This window comes from Garra rufa, chromosome 12, assembly GCF_049309525.1.
Source record: "Garra rufa chromosome 12, GarRuf1.0, whole genome shotgun sequence".
Classification (NCBI taxonomy): Eukaryota; Metazoa; Chordata; class Actinopteri; order Cypriniformes; family Cyprinidae; genus Garra; species Garra rufa.
The window spans coordinates 46,158,212-46,175,442 of NC_133372.1; the positions used below are offsets into that span (position 1 = coordinate 46,158,212).

General features: G+C 34.7%; 2 protein-coding genes across 2 annotated transcripts in view; one reads left to right on the forward strand and one right to left on the reverse strand.

Moving 5' to 3' along the window:
- Nucleotides 1–1,626: 1,626 nt before the first annotated feature.
- ddit3 (DNA-damage-inducible transcript 3) lies at nt 1,627–7,564 on the forward strand. Its single transcript, XM_073851227.1, has 4 exons — nt 1,627–1,761; nt 3,064–3,129; nt 3,515–3,718; nt 3,791–7,564. The coding sequence occupies exons 3-4, from the start codon at nt 3,578–3,580 to the stop codon at nt 4,409–4,411; spliced, it is 762 nt and encodes a 253-aa protein (XP_073707328.1). The 5' UTR covers nt 1,627–1,761; nt 3,064–3,129; nt 3,515–3,577; the 3' UTR covers nt 4,412–7,564.
- A 13-nt stretch (nt 7,565–7,577) lies between these two features.
- mars1 (methionyl-tRNA synthetase 1) overlaps nt 7,578–17,231 on the reverse strand; it is a 31,887-nt gene continuing 22,233 nt past the window's right edge. The window contains exons 16-21 of the mRNA XM_073852623.1: nt 17,166–17,231; nt 15,643–15,834; nt 11,567–11,638; nt 9,733–9,759; nt 8,515–8,640; nt 7,578–7,948 (exon numbers count right to left, since the gene is read on the reverse strand). Of these exons, the coding sequence (XP_073708724.1) occupies nt 7,799–7,948; nt 8,515–8,640; nt 9,733–9,759; nt 11,567–11,638; nt 15,643–15,834; nt 17,166–17,231 (633 nt within the window). The 3' untranslated portion in view covers nt 7,578–7,798. The remainder of the gene's footprint in view (nt 7,949–8,514; nt 8,641–9,732; nt 9,760–11,566; nt 11,639–15,642; nt 15,835–17,165) is intronic.

Genomic DNA, 17,231 nt, shown 5'->3' on the forward strand with positions numbered 1-17,231 from the left:
AAAATGGTGCTAAATGTTCTTTTTCTGAGTAATTATCGTTTATAACCAAATGGCAGCATTCTGAAAAAAATGTAATAACATCTTGAAACATCCACACTTTTGAGTGCCCTATCTAGGCTATTGAACCCATGTTGGGACAGATCTAAATCCATTAAAACAGATGCTATATGTTTTGTATATGTTTGTAATTAACTTGGATAACCAAATAACAGCATTTTGAAAAATGGAATAATGTTTTGAAACTTGCACACTTTGTAGGCTATTGAACCCATGTTGGGAAAAATTTTTGGGGCGGTTCTCAGACAGATCAATGCCTATTCTAAAGCCATTAAAATGCTGCAAGGTGTTATTTTTGGAGTAATTAATTTGGGTAACCAATAGTAGCATTTTGAAAACACTTTTGAGTGCCCCATCTAGGCTACTGGACGCATGTTGGGAAAAATATTTAGGGCGGTTCTCAGACAGCTCTAAAGCCGCTGCTATATGTTGTTTTCTAAGTGATTAACTTGGTCAACCAAATAACAGCATTCTGAAAAATGGAATAATGTTTCAAAACATGCACACTTTTGTGTGCCCTATCTAGGCTATAGAATCCATGTTGGGAAATTATATCTTTAGGGTGTTCTGTCAGCACCCTTGGAACTGATTTGGAAAACCAAATGACAGCATTCTGATAATTAGCATAATGTTTTGAAACACCTGCTTTTGAGTGCCCTATCTAGTCTATAGTATCCACGTTTAGAAAAAAAAACGATATGGACACGGATAAAAACTTACTCGGACTCTGGAAGATTCTTCTGTTAACTAGATACTGACCTTTAGCATTCCAACATGACTTTATGAGCTCGTTTGTTGATCATAAACAGTCGTGTTGAACAATAACCTGCTTTTGAGTTGTTGAATAGTTTGATGCAGTATGTGTATTGTTTATGTGGTTGTTATGTTGGCTGAGGAGCGCAGCGCACTTCCGCGCGGTTCGGGTGGGGTGGGATTCTTCAAACTCCTATGGAATATCCTCATTCCATAGTGCTGAACTGGATGCATTTGGAAACATGAAAGAATCGCCTCAGGTCACAGGAGAGGGATTAATAAAGATGAATAAAGAGCCAGCAAATGCGTACAATATCACAGGGCGAGCGCGGATATTAACGTCGCCTATTTTTATAGGCGCATATGCGAACGCAAGCAAAAAATGGAAACATTTCCCTTCACCCTTATAAGGGAGCTCGCCACTTTTTTTCTCTTTAACGAAAGGTTGTTTAATAAAACATGCTCGGGTTCTGCTAGTCTTATCTCCAACTAGAAACCGGTTGCCAACGATTGCATCATTCCTTTCATGTGACTCCCTTACGCCCCAAATTCGTCCTGGCCGTCTTATGACTGCATCACATCTTCCTGCTCACACAAACTCGCGCAGAGCGAGACAACCAGCAAAGTCATCAAGTCCCGCCCCCTCCCACCCAGCGCGGCTGCTCATTGGATGTCTCTAAGCAGAAGAATTTCCACCGCTCCGCGCAATTGGCTCACTTCACCGACCATCTCCTGTCAGTTTCGTTGGATCTCGGCTAGGTTGCACCCTGAGATCCTTCCCCCAGAGTTCGGTTGGAGTCACTCTATAAATGTCCCCGGGAGTTTCCGAAATCCACACTCGGTGACTTCAGCTGAACAATGGTTAACATGAGCTATCACCAATCTCTAGAAAAACACACACAGACCCTGAATCCAAAACAGCCGAGGAAAAGAAATAATAAAAAGAAAAGGGTGAGTGTCATCTCTCTATTTCTCTATTCTGTATTGTGTTGTGCTGTACTTTTGTCGCTGGTGTGTGTTTGGAAGACGGGAATGCGCATGTTTTGGCGACTATCCCGAGCTGTTTTTGGAAGACAGTTGCTCAACTCAAATTTCGCTGGAGATTTTTTTCCATTTTTACCTCAGTTTTCTTTATTTGACGCAACGCTGTTGCGCTTTTTTGTTCTTGTTTAGTAACATTTACTTTAGAGTTCCTGGCTTTGAGAACTAAGCGATGACAGCTGTCATTTTGTTACAATCTCGGCACTTCAAACGCGCACGCGGAAACTTTTTTAGCGAACGTTCGATTTTTGTAACATTTTTTGTTACATCGATCGCTACTAACACTTCCTCAGCGGAACTCAACTTGCTACATTCACAGAAACCAAACGGACGCGGTCATAATAGACAACGCTATGCGTTTTAAGTACTTTTAAAGTGTTATTTCGGTCCAGAGTGTTCGCCCTTTGTTTCCTCTCTCCTGTACTTTGATTCCATGACGTCATTGGCTCGCTGTCAGTTTTGTAAAGCGCCGCTCCAGATGGCCACAATTAACGTGGTTTATATTAAAAAAAACATTTACAGTTTTTACGTGACATGAGAAGTCAATTCCCGTTTAATATAATGACCTTCTAGTCGATAAATAATTAATTTACGATCTAGTCTGCGCTGGACTAAGCCTGTCAACAAATCAACCCGGCACATAACATTTTTAATGTTTCATAAATAAATCACTATAGACATCATTACTTTTTAAGCAATTACGCATTGCGAATTTATATATATATTTTTTAAAAGAAACAAACACGGGAGTGTCTCAGGTGTTCATATTAAGGCTATTTTAATTCTCAGACTGACATCTGAACTCGTTTGTGCAGCGTTATCTAATGTATTTCTAATACACAAATCAGTTCTTTGTTGTTTTTTTTTACCTGAACGTAAAAGCGTGTTGAGGTTGAGAACCAGAGTCACTGGGTTGTTTTGACAGACGCCGCGTGCGCGCACGCAGACTCACGCAGGGGGCGCCACCGAGCACACAATGCGCCTTTGTTTACATAAAAAATACAATGACCTAATTTTAGATTAAAGATTAAACATTTACAAATCCCTATTGGTCATTTTAAAAAACATCTAGTCATTAATAATGATCTAAAGGTTTCATTGTACTTGTCTTGTCTTGTGTTTGAAATGTTTTGATGCATGAGGGTTTTTTTAAACAGTTTTGCAACCATGTCCTGTGGCTTGAGCTGTTCCATGTTTTATTTTTTGTTTTAGAATCATTGGGACAATATACCGCCATCAACTCACATTCAAACTTGATTGACAAGAGACACTTTTGAGGTGAGCACTTCATAGCTTTCATCTTTTTTTCTATGCAAATGCTTATGTAATAACTCAACCTAATCATTTAAAATAAACACTAAACACACACACACACACACAATATAGACATATAATACTAGACAGAAAGTTTCTCAGTGTTTAAAAGCGCTTGGTTTGTTGTTTATTGTGCAGTAGCGCTGTTCAGCCACTATGTGTCCTTGTTGCACCCGCTGGCCAAGCAGTCAATCTTAATGTCGCGTATAATAGCGGGTCACCCAGATAAATCGGCTATTCCCAAACCCGCCGGCGCAGGTGAAGCTTCACTCCGCTGATGCGCTGAAGCTCCCACCAGAGGCTGTTCTCTACTTCTTTTAGACAGTTTGTTGATTTTGTTCCCGGTCAGGTCTGGTGTGCTAGGTGTGGGAGCATATCGTGTTGTGTCTGTGGATAGCGACTGATTGGTGCGATGACTGCGGAGTGGCTGTACCCCCCAGGCGTGGGGCCGCTGTGTGGTGCAGAGTTGGAGGCGTGGTATGAAGACCTACAGGATATACTGGGCTCCGACGCGGGCGGGGCCAAACTCACGCGAGCCCCGCCTTGCTCCGAGGTCAGTAACGTCAAACGCCGCTCCACGATCGCGACGGTCTTCGCGGTTCTAACGCTTTCTCTTGTTATGCAGAAGGAGCCCGAGTTTCTGGATGTGTTGGAGAGCTGCTCGCTCACCTGGTTGACCGAGGGGCAGGTATGGGGCGACGGGGTGCAACGGGTCACCGAAGAGCCGCCCGTCCACTCGCCGCCGCGACAGGACGACCGGAGAACCGCCGAATCGGAGCACGCCTCCTCCGGAGGAGACCTGCTTCCGCCGGAGTTCTTCGAGCTCCTCAGCGAGGGCGGCGTCGGCTCGGTGGAGACGATGGTGACCGGCGGGTACCACGTTTCGCATCACGCGCCTCCGTCGCCGTCGGCCAGCGAGGAGGAGCTTCCGACGGTCCCGGACACGTCGTCGTCCTGCTCCTCGGCGTCCCGCTCGCCCTCCCTCAACTGCTCCCCGCCGCCGTCCCCTCCGGTCTCGGCGAGGCCGGGAAAGAGAAAGCGGGCCGGCGACAAAGGAGGAGGCGCGCCGTGCTCCCCGTCCCCCGGGAAGAAGAGCAGACGGGAGCGCGAGCAGGAGAACGAGAGGAAGGTGCAGGAGCTGACGGATCAGAACGAGCGCCTCAAAGCCGAGATCGAGCGGCTGGGAGAGGAGGTGCAGCGGACGCGCCGGGCGCTCATCGAGAGACTCGTCAACACCAGGAGGTGAAGGAGCAACAGGAGGAGCCGAGGGGCCGAAGGGAAGCGAACAATCGGCGGAAATTCATCTCGCGCTGACCGTGAAATGCACATTTAGAGGGAGATAAAAGGCACGTGGGACGGGGGGTGAGACAGAGGAGGTTCGCTGAGCGACTCCCGCCGAGAGAGAAAGAGAAAGTCAGATTGAGCCGTACAAAAGAAAGAATGTGGAGCCCAACGGAAACATGGTCCAATCTCAGCCCGAATGCAAAGAAAAGATTCGGTTTTTCATTAAGAGAATTAAAATTTAAATCAACTTGATACATTTTAGAATCAGAAGTATCAAATGCAAATAAAAAAAATGTTTTTCATTTGCCGCAAATCAACTTTAATTAAGATTTTTCTTTATTTTGATGCAGTAAATTGAAATGGATAATTTTTTTTAACATTAAAATCAGCGTAAATTAAAGGCAGATGCTATAACAATGTCACAGTTTAACAAATTACAAATAAACCAAAGAATGAAAAGTATCAAAAGCAAATTTAAAAAAACAATTTAAATCAACTTGATTTGAAGGCAAATGTTACAATGTAGTATAAATGTTACATTTTAACAAATCACTAACTGTGGAATGAAAAGCATCAGATGCAAATGAAAAATGAGGTTTTTAATTACGAAAATCAAGCGCAAAGTAAGATTAGGATTTAGAATTGAAATTACTAATTTTTATGAACATTAAAATCAGCGTAAATTAAAGGCAGATGCTATAACATAAAAATGTTACAGTTTAACAAATTACAAATAAACTGAAGAATGAAAAGTATCAAAAGCAAATAGAAAACAAAAGCCAAGCGCTAATCAAGTTAAGTTTTTTTTTTTTTTTGCTGCAGTGAATTAATGTCTTAATTAAAATATGCAATAATTCAAGGCAAATTGAACAATTTATATAAGATTTACATTACAGCAATAAGAGTATCAAAAGCGAATAAGAAATTTGCTTTTTCATAAAGAAAATGAAGCGTAATTTAAGGAAAACTCTAAAACAACTAATGCAATTTTTCAAAATGCAAATGCAAGTACTATTTGTAATATCGCTTGTGAAATTGTAACATTAATACATGTTACAATTTAACGTTATATTACAAATAAAAACCATATGATTTACGTTACGGCAATAAAAGTAGCAAAAACAAATAAGAAACTTAATTTTTCATTAAGAAAAAAGAAAAATCTAAAAAGACTAGTGCTATTTTTCAAACTGCAAATACTAGTATTTATTTGTAATATCACTTGTTAAACTGTAACACTAATACATATGTTACAATTTACCATGTTATATTACAAATAAAAACGATACGATTTACATTACAGCAATAAATGTAGTAAAAACAAATAAGAAACTTGATTTTTCAGAAAGAAAAAGAAGCACAATTTAAGGGAAAATCTAAAACGATGCAATTTTTCAAAGTGCGAATGCAAATACTATTTATTTGTAATATCATTAGTTACATTGTAACATTAATACATGTGTTACAATTTAACAAGTTCTATTACAAATATAAAACAATATGATTCACATTACGGCAATAAAAGAAGCAAAAACAAATAAGAAACTTAATGTTTCATAAAAATTAAGCATAATTTAAGGAAAAAATCTTAAACGACTAATGCAATTTTTCAAAATGCAATTGCAAATACTACTATTTATTTGTAATATCACTTGTTAAATTGTAACATTAATACATGTGTTACAATTTAACATTATATTACAAGTAAAAACTGTATGATTTACATTACGGCAATAAAAGCAGCAAAAACAAATAAGATACTTGATTTTTCATAATGAAAATGAAGCAAAAAGAAAAATCTAAAATGACTAATGTGGTTTTGCAAAATGCAAATACTACCGTTTATTTGTAACATCACTTGTTAAATTGTAACATTTAATGCATGTTACAGTTTAACAAATTATATTACAAATTAAAAAACATGTTACAGCAATAAAAGTACCAAAAAACAAACAAGAAACTTGATTTTTTACAAGAAAAATCTAAAATGGCTCATGCAATTTAGCAAAATGCAAATACTATTTATTTGTAACATCACTTGTTAAATTCTAACATTAATACATGTTACAATTTAACAAATTATATTACAAAAAAAAAAAAATTGCGTTACGGCAATAAATGAAAACCAAAACCATAAGAATCTTGATTTTTCATAGTGAAAATGAAGCAAAAAGAAAAATCTAAAATGGCTAATGCGGTTTTGCAAAATGCAAATACTACTGTTTATTTGTAACATCACTTGTTAAATTCTAACATTAATGCAAGAAACATGTTCTGCATTCCATTAAATCAAAATGCAGCATGCAATTAATTTATCAAAAAAAGAAAAATCCAATGTTACTAAAAACCGCCTTTTTTTTTTTTTTGCATTCGGGATGTTTATGGCCGGTTTTGTGAGTTTGGCTCGATAATAGCGCCGTGTTGCTCGGTTTAAGCACCAACTTTTATTAAAGTACCCAAAGGTTAATCAACTTTCTGCGTAATTGAAAGCTGATTGTTCATCAGTGCCGAGGAGTCTTGAGGGAATGTAGCAGAGACGACGAGAGAAAAGGCAGAACTGCAATAATAAAGAATGGAGAAGAAACGTGATTGTATCCGTGACGGTGATTGTAGGTGCATTTCATTGTAAGCAGCCTGTTTTAACGTGTTAATGAAGGGCTTTAACCGTGGAAATCCACCCCTAGTTGACAGAGATTAGTAGCTCAGGACTGTTATAGAGAACCATTGTGAGCGTTTCTCTTTGCAGCTCACCATCAACCCGAGGCCTCTAAGTGTGTGTGTGTGTGTGTGTGTGTGTGTGTGTGTGAGATGGGGAAATTATGAATGGATGTCCGTGGCGATTTTGCTCTCACTTGCTTCTCTTGAAACTTTTCCAGAATTTTTAGAGCTAGCAGTTTACAACATACTCTCTGCCTCTGATCATGCCTATTTTTCTATATGTATGAGTATCATCATTAACCTCATATTGTACTTTCCTACCATACATCTTTACCATAAATGCATGCATGCCGAATTACTGTATTAGAGTAGCAAACATTTTTATCTGAGTTTTATTTAGCCTTACTTAATACAGAATTGTATTACACTCATTTTGTTATTAAAATTTTAAAATGAACCGAGTCTTTGAGTTTTTTTTGTATTGGTGTTTATTTATTGTCTGAAAAAAATATGGATGTTTCAGAGTAATAAGAAAGAGTGAGAAATACACAGATTTTATTGCATTTTAAAAAGATCATTTAACAGACTTAATTGCATTTTAAAAATCATAGGTTGCATTTTTATAGGAGTGGATAAATAGTGCAGAAGGTCATGTTTTTTGATTTTTTTTTTCCCCCTCATGTTCACCTTTTTACTTCTTCTTTCCTTTCGGGGCGACCGGCTCTGGGTTTTTGCCCTCCGCAAGAGACAGCTGCTTTTTCAGATCCAGTAATTTCTTGACTTCCTCGTCTATAGCAGACTTCTCAGCTTTCTGAGTTTTTAGGACTCGTACTTTATTGCCCTGAAACACAAACACACAGCAATTAATCACTAACCGTTAAACGCACCTGTATTTAATCAAAGAACATGAGCGCTTTGTGTAAAACCCAATATAAATATCACACCTTTATGTAACTAAATGAGAATAAAATGAGAAAATATTCTGGAAAAATTAATCTCAATGTCAGTGTGTTCTCGGGTTAAAATATGGAAATAAAATTACTTCAGACTTCAATAAAATGAGAGAACGAATTACATAAAATGTGATTTTTTTTCTAAATATTATGCTCAATGTCAGTGCATTCTCGGGTCTCTCGTGTAAAAAAAAAAAAAGGACATATATTAGAAAATAAATATATAAATCTAAAATTATATATATATATATATAATTTTTTTAATATTTACATATTTTAAAATCATAAAGACAAGTTTTTGGGATAAAAAGGCAGCGCCTGGATGTTGGAACCGTCCACTAATATATTATATTACATTGAAAAGCTAAAAAACACATGCATAAACAGTCATTTCAGTATATTTATTTTCCATAAGCATGCATGTAGGTGTGTGTGTGTGTGTGTGTGTTCGTACTTGTTCTGCCACTAAAGCCGTCAGTTGTTTGGCTTTCTCTGGATCTGCGTTTACATTCAGGGAGGCGTCCTGCGCCGCTCCAGCGCTGGGTTTGGTCTCGACTGCAGCGCTGCTAGAGCTCGGAGTCTACAAACAAAATAAAATAATTTTTAATAGTGGATCATATATGCATTTTATAGAATCTAAATAAAAAGAAACTAAATTAAAGCCATATACACATATAGACATATATATATATTATAATGCATGCACTTGTTTTTCATGTATTTTGATTAGAAAGGCAATTTAATAATTATATAAAGTAATGCAATTATTTTTAAAATGTAAAAAAAAATTCATGCATTTAATTTTTTTAATCTTAAAAATATAATTTAAGAATTATATGAAATATTTACCTACTAACAAGAAAATGCATGCTTTTATTTTCTTTAAAATATAATTTAATTATATAAAACATTTACATACTAACAAAAAAAATGCATGCATTTTTTCATCTTGAAAATATAATTGAATAATTATGAAATATTTGCCTACTGACAAAAAATGCACGCATTTTTATCTTGAACATATAATGTAAGAATTATAAGAAATATTTACCTACCAACAAGAAAATGCATGCATTTTTTATCTTTAAAATATAATTTAGGAATTATATGAAATATTTACCTACTGACAAAAAATGCATGAATTTATCTTGAAAATATAATTTAATAATTATGAAATATTTACCTACTAACAAAAAAATGCATGCATATATTTGTTTTAGTCTTTAAAAATATAATTTAATAATTATTTGCAAAATTACTAACAAAAATACATGCATTTATTTTTTATAATTAAAAAATCAAATGTTTAGTTTATTAATAGAAATACAACAAAATTACACGAGGTAATCTAATTTGTAAGAGCAACCACACAAACGAACGCACACATGCAGTAATATGTGTTAGTGCACGCAGACATTGAGCGGCTCTGTGAAATCAAGGCTCTTAAATACACGTTAAAACCAATCTAAAATGCAGTTTGTTGTCTTTCAGATGTTTTTTGGCTCGAGCAGCCAGAGGCAGATTGTGCGCGTGTGACTGACAGCGGAGGGCTTTGATCCAGAGCTGCCGCTCTTTGAATATAGACATCATCACTGAATCGATTTCACAGTCAGTTCTAGTGAAAACGGAGACACAAAGCCGCGAGCACACAGAGCGTCACACGCACGTCTACCTTCGCTTTTACGCTTTCCTCTTCTGGCTGAGAAAGAGCAGATTAAATCACATAATCAGACAAATAAACCATACAGTCAATGAGGAAAAACATCAAAACCTGAAGATGATCATCAGATCCATCAGCTCAGGCTCATATAATGGACCGTTTTTACATCTTTTGTGCAATAAGTTTCTATAACTCTTCAAGTCATGCATGAGGATTTTTAATAATCATTTTAGGGACAATTTATATATAATATATAAATAAACATGCACATTTTTGTCCTTGTGTTTATTGATTGATTGAATAAAATATGCAGTTATACCACAGCAACCAAGCTGAAAAATTAAACAGGTAATATATAAATGATTGCATTTTGTAAATGATCATTCAGAATAATTCTAATTGACTAAAAGTCATGCACAAGCATTTTTATAAATAATTCTATAAAGATCAGACCGTGTGTATGTGTGTATATATGTTGTTACTTGTATAGAAAAGGAAAAAAAAACAATTTGTATACACCTTTTTTTATATTTTTTATGTATATTATATATATTTTTTATATATACACATATACTAGAACTCTGAGTCTAGAAACAAAATAAAATATTTCAAATAGTGGATCGTATATGCATTTTATAGAATCTAAATTAAATAAAAGAAACTAAATTAAAGCCACAAAAAAATAATGCATGCAATTTGTTTTTCATGTGTTTTCATTAGAAAGACAATTTAATAATTATATAAAGTAATGCAATTGTTTATAAAAAGGTATTTTATCTTTAAAATATAATGTAAGATTTATGTGAAATATTTACCTACTAAGAAATAAAATGCATGCATTTTTTATCTTTAAAATATAATTTAAGAATTATATGAAATATTTACCAATTAACAAAAAATGCATGCTTTTTTATCTTGAAAATATAATTTCGGATACATATACATATAAATATATATACATACATACATAAAAGCACAACTAGAAATATTTATACTGAAATATTATTTAATATAATTGTTTGGTTTTTTTTACATTCAAATTTTTTACATTATTAAAAAATTATATTTATACACACTTCATATACACACTACCAGTCAAAAATGTTTTGGAGTTTTAATGTTTTTTTAAAGAAGTCTCTTCTGCTCACCAAGCCTGCATTTATTTGATTCGAAACACAGCAAAAGCAGTAATATTGTGAAATAGGTTTACTATTTAAAATAACTGCTTTCTATTTTAATATATATTTAAAATGTAATTTATTTCTGTGATCAAAGCTGAATTTTCACAACACTACTTCAGTCTTCAGTGTCACATGGTTCTTCAGAAATCATTCTAAAATGCTGATTTGATTGATTATTGTCAATTTTAAAAATGGAAATAAAAGGCTTCTGTAATACTATACACTATACAAAGCTTGGAGTCAGTATACTTGAAAAGAAATTATGGAAATTAATACTTTTATTTAGGAAGGAAAAACTGATCAAATATAATGATAAAGACATTTATACAATTACAAAAGATTTCAGACAAAAGCTGTTCTTCTGAACTCTCTATTAATTAAAAATACTTGTAAAACATCTACTCAGCTGTTTTCAACATGCTACTAATAATAAATGTTTTTAGAACAGCAAAAAGCATAATAGAATGATTTCTGAAGAATAATGTGACACTGAAGACTGGAGCAATGATACTGATTCATTTCATTTTTACGTTTCAATGACTTCTAAAAGAAGTTGTTTCAGACCTTTGTTAATTTCCATAAACACGTCTGGACTGGAAAACACAGTTTTATAGATTCCACACCAGAAACCGGATTAATAATGGATGAACGTCTTTTTTACAAACCTGTTGTCCTCCAAATCTTTTCCTCAGAGCCTCAATCTGTTCGTTCTCCAGCTTTTGGAACAAAGGACTGACCTGCAGCAGAGGTTAAAAAAACATTTAATAATTCAAATACAAAAATAAATAAAACAGCATTAAATGATCTAGACCTAAAGTTCATTTTTTTTATATTTCTTTTTAATAATGCTGTACTTTTCGTACACATTGCAAAAAATTAGGGATGCACCGGAATGAAAATTCTTGGCTGAAGCTGAAGCCAAACAAAATTGGCAAATTACCGAACACAGTTTTTCATGTTTTTCCCTCACAAATTCTGCCAATTTTTTTGTTCACCATTGCATAAATTAAATAGCCAATATTTGCTTTTTACAGTTGTCTTGCTTTTCATAGAAAAAAAAAATCAATTACACAACAACAATTTAAAAACATTTATTTAACACTGAACATTTGTAAAATTCTAGTAGACATTATAGCCTACCAACGAACCACATGTGAACTTAAAATGAATAAGTTAGTAAAATAATATTCTTTGGCCATTTTTAAGAGCCCCTTCTTGAGTCAGGCATGCTGAGCAAAGGACAGTGTTAGAATAAATGAGCTGTTGCAATGATTGTTAGCATTATTTTTGTCTTACTTTTTTATTTTATTTTACAGAACAACAGTAAATTACAATACTGACATGTTGACCTTTATTTTTTTATTTTTCAAGAAGAGCTCAGTGCTAGTTTTTGCTGGCAGCAGCAGATTTGTGAATGATTGTCATCTTTGGTCTTTGAACCCTGGCTAAGGAGCTGCTGTCAGAATAAACACAATTGGTGTCTGGTGTATTAGACAACAGAACGTTCTGGAGTTGATTGACTAATGGATGATTTCAGTCATCATACAGTAACCTTTCTCTTCTCATGAAGACATGCGATGCACTTCTCGCTGTCGCTGCTTGGAATCATTTTTGCGTCTTTCTCAGACAGTTTTCAAAGTCAAAGCTCAAGGTCAAACTTTATTAAAATCTCTTTAGATTTCGGGCAATTTAGATGCAGCTAGAATCAGAAACAGACTCATACAATACATAAAAACATAAATATCACATACCCTAACAAATTTCCTCAAGAACCATTTAAAAGCCTAATTGCACAAGGGACAAATGAATATTCATATTGATTACTTTTCATCTTTGGCAATCTATATTGGTAACCGGAAGGAAGCATAGAGAACTCTGAAAACAGGAAATGATCATTATTAGCTAGCACAGTTCTAGCCCGACTCGAAATATTTCTATTAAACAATGATGACAAATTTCTTTGCTCTTTACCTATGATCTTTCCACTAAGTGTGACTATTCTATTTAAAGCACTTTTATATTTAACACTGAGATTACCGAACCAAACAGCTAATAGAAAAGGACAAGACAGACTCAATGTAAGACTTATAAAACATTTCCATTAATGTCTTATCTATATTAAATGATCTTAATTTCCTTAAACAATATAGCCGTTGCTGTCCCTTTTTACACAATACCTCAGTATTCACATCAAAGCTCAATTTGTTGTCAATAATGGTCCCTAGATATTTATAAATGTCCACACATTCCACCTTCACACCACTGATAAAAGTATCCTGGGAAGAAGTAAAAGTATCATATCTTTTGTCGTAGACGCATTCAAATTGCAAACAGGCATCATCACACCATTTAACAAAATCGTCGACCACTGACCCATGACATGTTTCATTATTTTCCAAAAGACTCACAATGACTGTATCATCAGCAAACTTAAAAAAAAAAAAATTTATGCTTACTGATACAATCATTTGTGTATAAAATATATAATAAAGGAGACAAAACACAGCCTTGAGGAGTTCCTATAGATGTGATAAACGGAGTTGAGAAACTATCATTAACTCTCACTTGTTGAACTCTATCAGTTAAAAAGTCAAAAATCCAACCTACTAAACTACGATCAAGACCAAAATGAGAAATTAACTCATCTGCTAAAATCTGTGGTTGTAATGAATTAAAAGCAGATGAAAAATCCACAAATAAAAGTCTGACATGTGTTTTGCTCCCCTCTAAGTGCTTTAATACCAAATTTAATAAAGTTGCTGTTGCAACACCTCGTTGTGTTCTGTAAGCAAATTGAAGAGGATCTAAAAAAAATTTTTGTTTTAGACAACAACTCCTCTTTTACCAGTTTTACCAGTCAATGCTTCCACACTGACCACATGTTTGCTGCATTGGAGCACGCCTTTATTTGATCACGTCACGTCATTTTTCATTAGGGGCGGGAGAAAAAAATCGATTCTCCGATGCATCGCGATTCTCTCTTCAACGATTCTGAATCGATACCTAATATTTCAGAATCGATTCTGAGCTTGTTTTTTTTTCGCATATGGCACATATGGCTTCATTGCACCGAATTTGCACTGTGAGACACGTGTGCATTGCTTGACAGTGTGTGTTTCCATCTGCCGTGTTTTACTTAAGATATGCTTTCATTTCTGCCGTCTGGAATGCAGAACTATTAGATGGAGGAAACTGACAGACTTTCACATGCACTTTGTGTTTGTTCATCCTAAAGCTCGATTGCGGATTCGGTTAAATGCACTTGCATTTTCGAATAGTTTTCGAAACATCTGATATATCGAAACAGATCTGTGCATCAGTGGCGTTCCGTCCATTATCCATTATAAGCTGCTGCTCCGCATGCTATTAATAATTATTAGGGCTGTCAATCAATTAAAATTTTTAAATCGCGATTAATCACATGGTTGTCATGAGTTAACTCGCGATTAATCGCACATTTTTATCTGTTCTAAATGTACCTTAAATTAATACTTTTTAAAGTTTTTAATACTCTAATCAACATTGGCATGGACAAATATGGATCCTAAGCAAATATATGTTTATTTTTAGTGAAACCATACTCGACATAGAGCATGAAGACTAGACATAGATGTTTTTCAGATAACTTGTTCATGTCTATTAGACACATGAAAGAAAAAGAACATAGAAACACCAGGTTCCCATTACTTCTCTTTCTTTGCACTGAGCAATTTACTCACACAAGCCTGTTTACATTTGGAGGACAGGGTAGCTCACTTCTTCTGAACATGCAAAATGTACATTTATTATTACATTTGTTTGCTTCTAGGTGCCCACATACTGTCATGTGATGCAGCCAAGTTCTCAACAAAACTGTTTCCATTGTTATATTTGAGTGTTTCTGTTATCTGACAACCAAAGTAATATGAAATAATGACTGAAACAATTTTGAATTATGATCATGATTCAATCGCTGAAAAGAATCATTTACCGGCATCTGGACATAAGTCACTATTCTCTGCATTATTATCGTTGTTTTTAACTTCCTGTTTGAATGCTTTCACGATCCTTAGACTTTTTAGGAGTTTACCCGTTTAAAGTTATGCGATCGCACAAACCTGCTTCTTTAATTTTTTTAAGGTATTGTTTTGGTTATAATGTACTGATTCGAGAGCCCTGTCTCATGAAAATAGTAGCACGATTTTTCGTTTCTATTTGGCGTGCTATTATAAGCTGAAATTAACTTTGGCGCACATTGGGAGACCTCACGCTCGTTCGGCAAAACCGGAGAGCCTCAGAAACTATATTAGGTTTGTCCAAATATTTGTTTATGTATTGTTGCTAGACACTTTTCGCTAGGTTGGCAACATTGTTTATCCTTTTCTTTAACTATGGGCTAGGTGGTGGGTCAAACAGAAAATGCGCCCTGCATTAATCGTGCACGTTAATAAAATTAGTGCCGTTAAAATGAATTTGCGTTAACGCGTTATTAACGCGCTAATTTTGACAGCCCTAATAATTATAAATTGATCCCTTATTTGAGATGGAATCTTCCAGGCAAGCAGATTCTCTGCATCCTTCTCGAAAAATTTAGATCAAGAATCGTTTTGGAATCGGATCGTGACTCCCAGAATCGGAATCGGATCGGATCGTGAAGTACCCCTATTGTTCGCTTTCATTTATTCGGCCTTTCCGCTTATTCTTTTTTGTTCGGTGCATCCCGACTAAAAATTTAAAATGGTAATATTAAATGTGTAAGTACCGTGCCGATGCGGTGTCCGGCGGGCAGCGTGCAGATGAAGGTTCCTGTGTCCTGCAGCATGGCGCTGGTGCAGGTGGGTGGAGCCTGCAGCTGTTCGCGGATGGTGTGACTGACGGTGGGCATGTACGGCTCCAGCACCGCAGACAGCAGACACGCCACGTTCACCGATACGCCCGTCACCGTCCCGGCCCGCTGCCTACGGCACAAACACATGCAAACATCACACAACCACACCTTTTTTCCCCAAAAAATTCTGCATTTAGAAAGTCAGAGCTGTGAATTACCATTTTTATGTTATTCAGTGGTAGAAACAAGCTTCCATACAAAACACATTAAAATAAAAAACAATTAATTTGCGCTCATATAATCTGAAATCATGTTTTTTCTCTGAACATTTTAGAATGTTTCATGTAGATTTCATTAACTGCATGAACGTGTGTCACATTAGCAAGGATGCTTTAAACTGATCCAAAATGGATGAGAAAGACATTTATAATGTTACAAGAGATTTCTATTTCAGATAAATGCTGTGCTTCTGAACTTTCCATTCATTAAAGATTGAAAAAATTGTTCTCAGCTGTTTACAATATAATAATAATAATAATAATAATAATAATAATAATACATGTTTTTGAGCAGCAAATCAGGACTTTTTTTACTTTTAGTTGATTTCCATAAATGGAAAACACACTTTTATAGTTTTCCATAGTGACTTTTTCTTCCAAAATTCTGCATTTATAAAGTCAGTGCTATAAGATATATAAAATAAAATAAAAAAATCGGAATTACTATTTTTATTTGTTATTCAGAATAATAGAAATAATATAAAATAAAAAACATTATTCATTTGTGCCTAAAGAAATTTAAGAAACTTGAAAAAAATTCTACTCAGCTGTTTTCAACATAATAATAATAATAATAATAATAATAATAATAATAAATGTTTTTGAGCAGCAAATCAGCATATTAGGATTTTTTTTTACATTTTAGTTTTCCACAGTGACTATAGTGACTTTTTCTCCTCAAAATTCTGAATTCAGAAAGTCAGTGCTATAAGATTTATTTATATATATATATATATGGAATTACCATTTTTATTTGTTATTCAGAATAATATAAACAATATAAAATAATAAAAAAGAAAACATTAATTTGTGCCTAAAGAAATTAAAGAAACCTGAAAAATTCTACTCAACTGTTTTCAACTGAATGTGACACTTTTTTCTTTTTTTACATTTCAATGACTTTTAAAAGATATTTCAGACCTTTGTAAATTTCCATAAACATATCTGGCCCAGAAAACAGACTTTTATAGTTTTCCACAGTGACTATAGTGACTTTTTCTCCCCAAAATTCTGAATTTAGAAAGTCATTGCTATGAGATGAAATGAAATTCAGACATTAAAATAAAAAAACATAATTAATTGGTGCTCATATAATCTCAAATCATGTTTATCCTCAGTACATTTTAGAATAATGTTTCATTTATAGTTCATTAACTGTGTTATTGTGTGTCTCATGACTTGCCTGTCACCGTCTCCTCCTTTGATCTTCTTCCAGGGTTCGTTAACCTGGATGTACTGATTCCC

Coding starts and splice junctions, on each gene's coding strand:
- ddit3 (XM_073851227.1), top strand. CDS start 3,578: ATGACTGCGGAGTGGCTGTACCCCCCAGGCGTGGGGCCGCTGTGTGGT. Junction 3,719..3,790: donor GAGCCCCGCCTTGCTCCGAG/GTCAGTAACGTC, acceptor CTTGTTATGCAG/AAGGAGCCCGAGTTTCTGGA.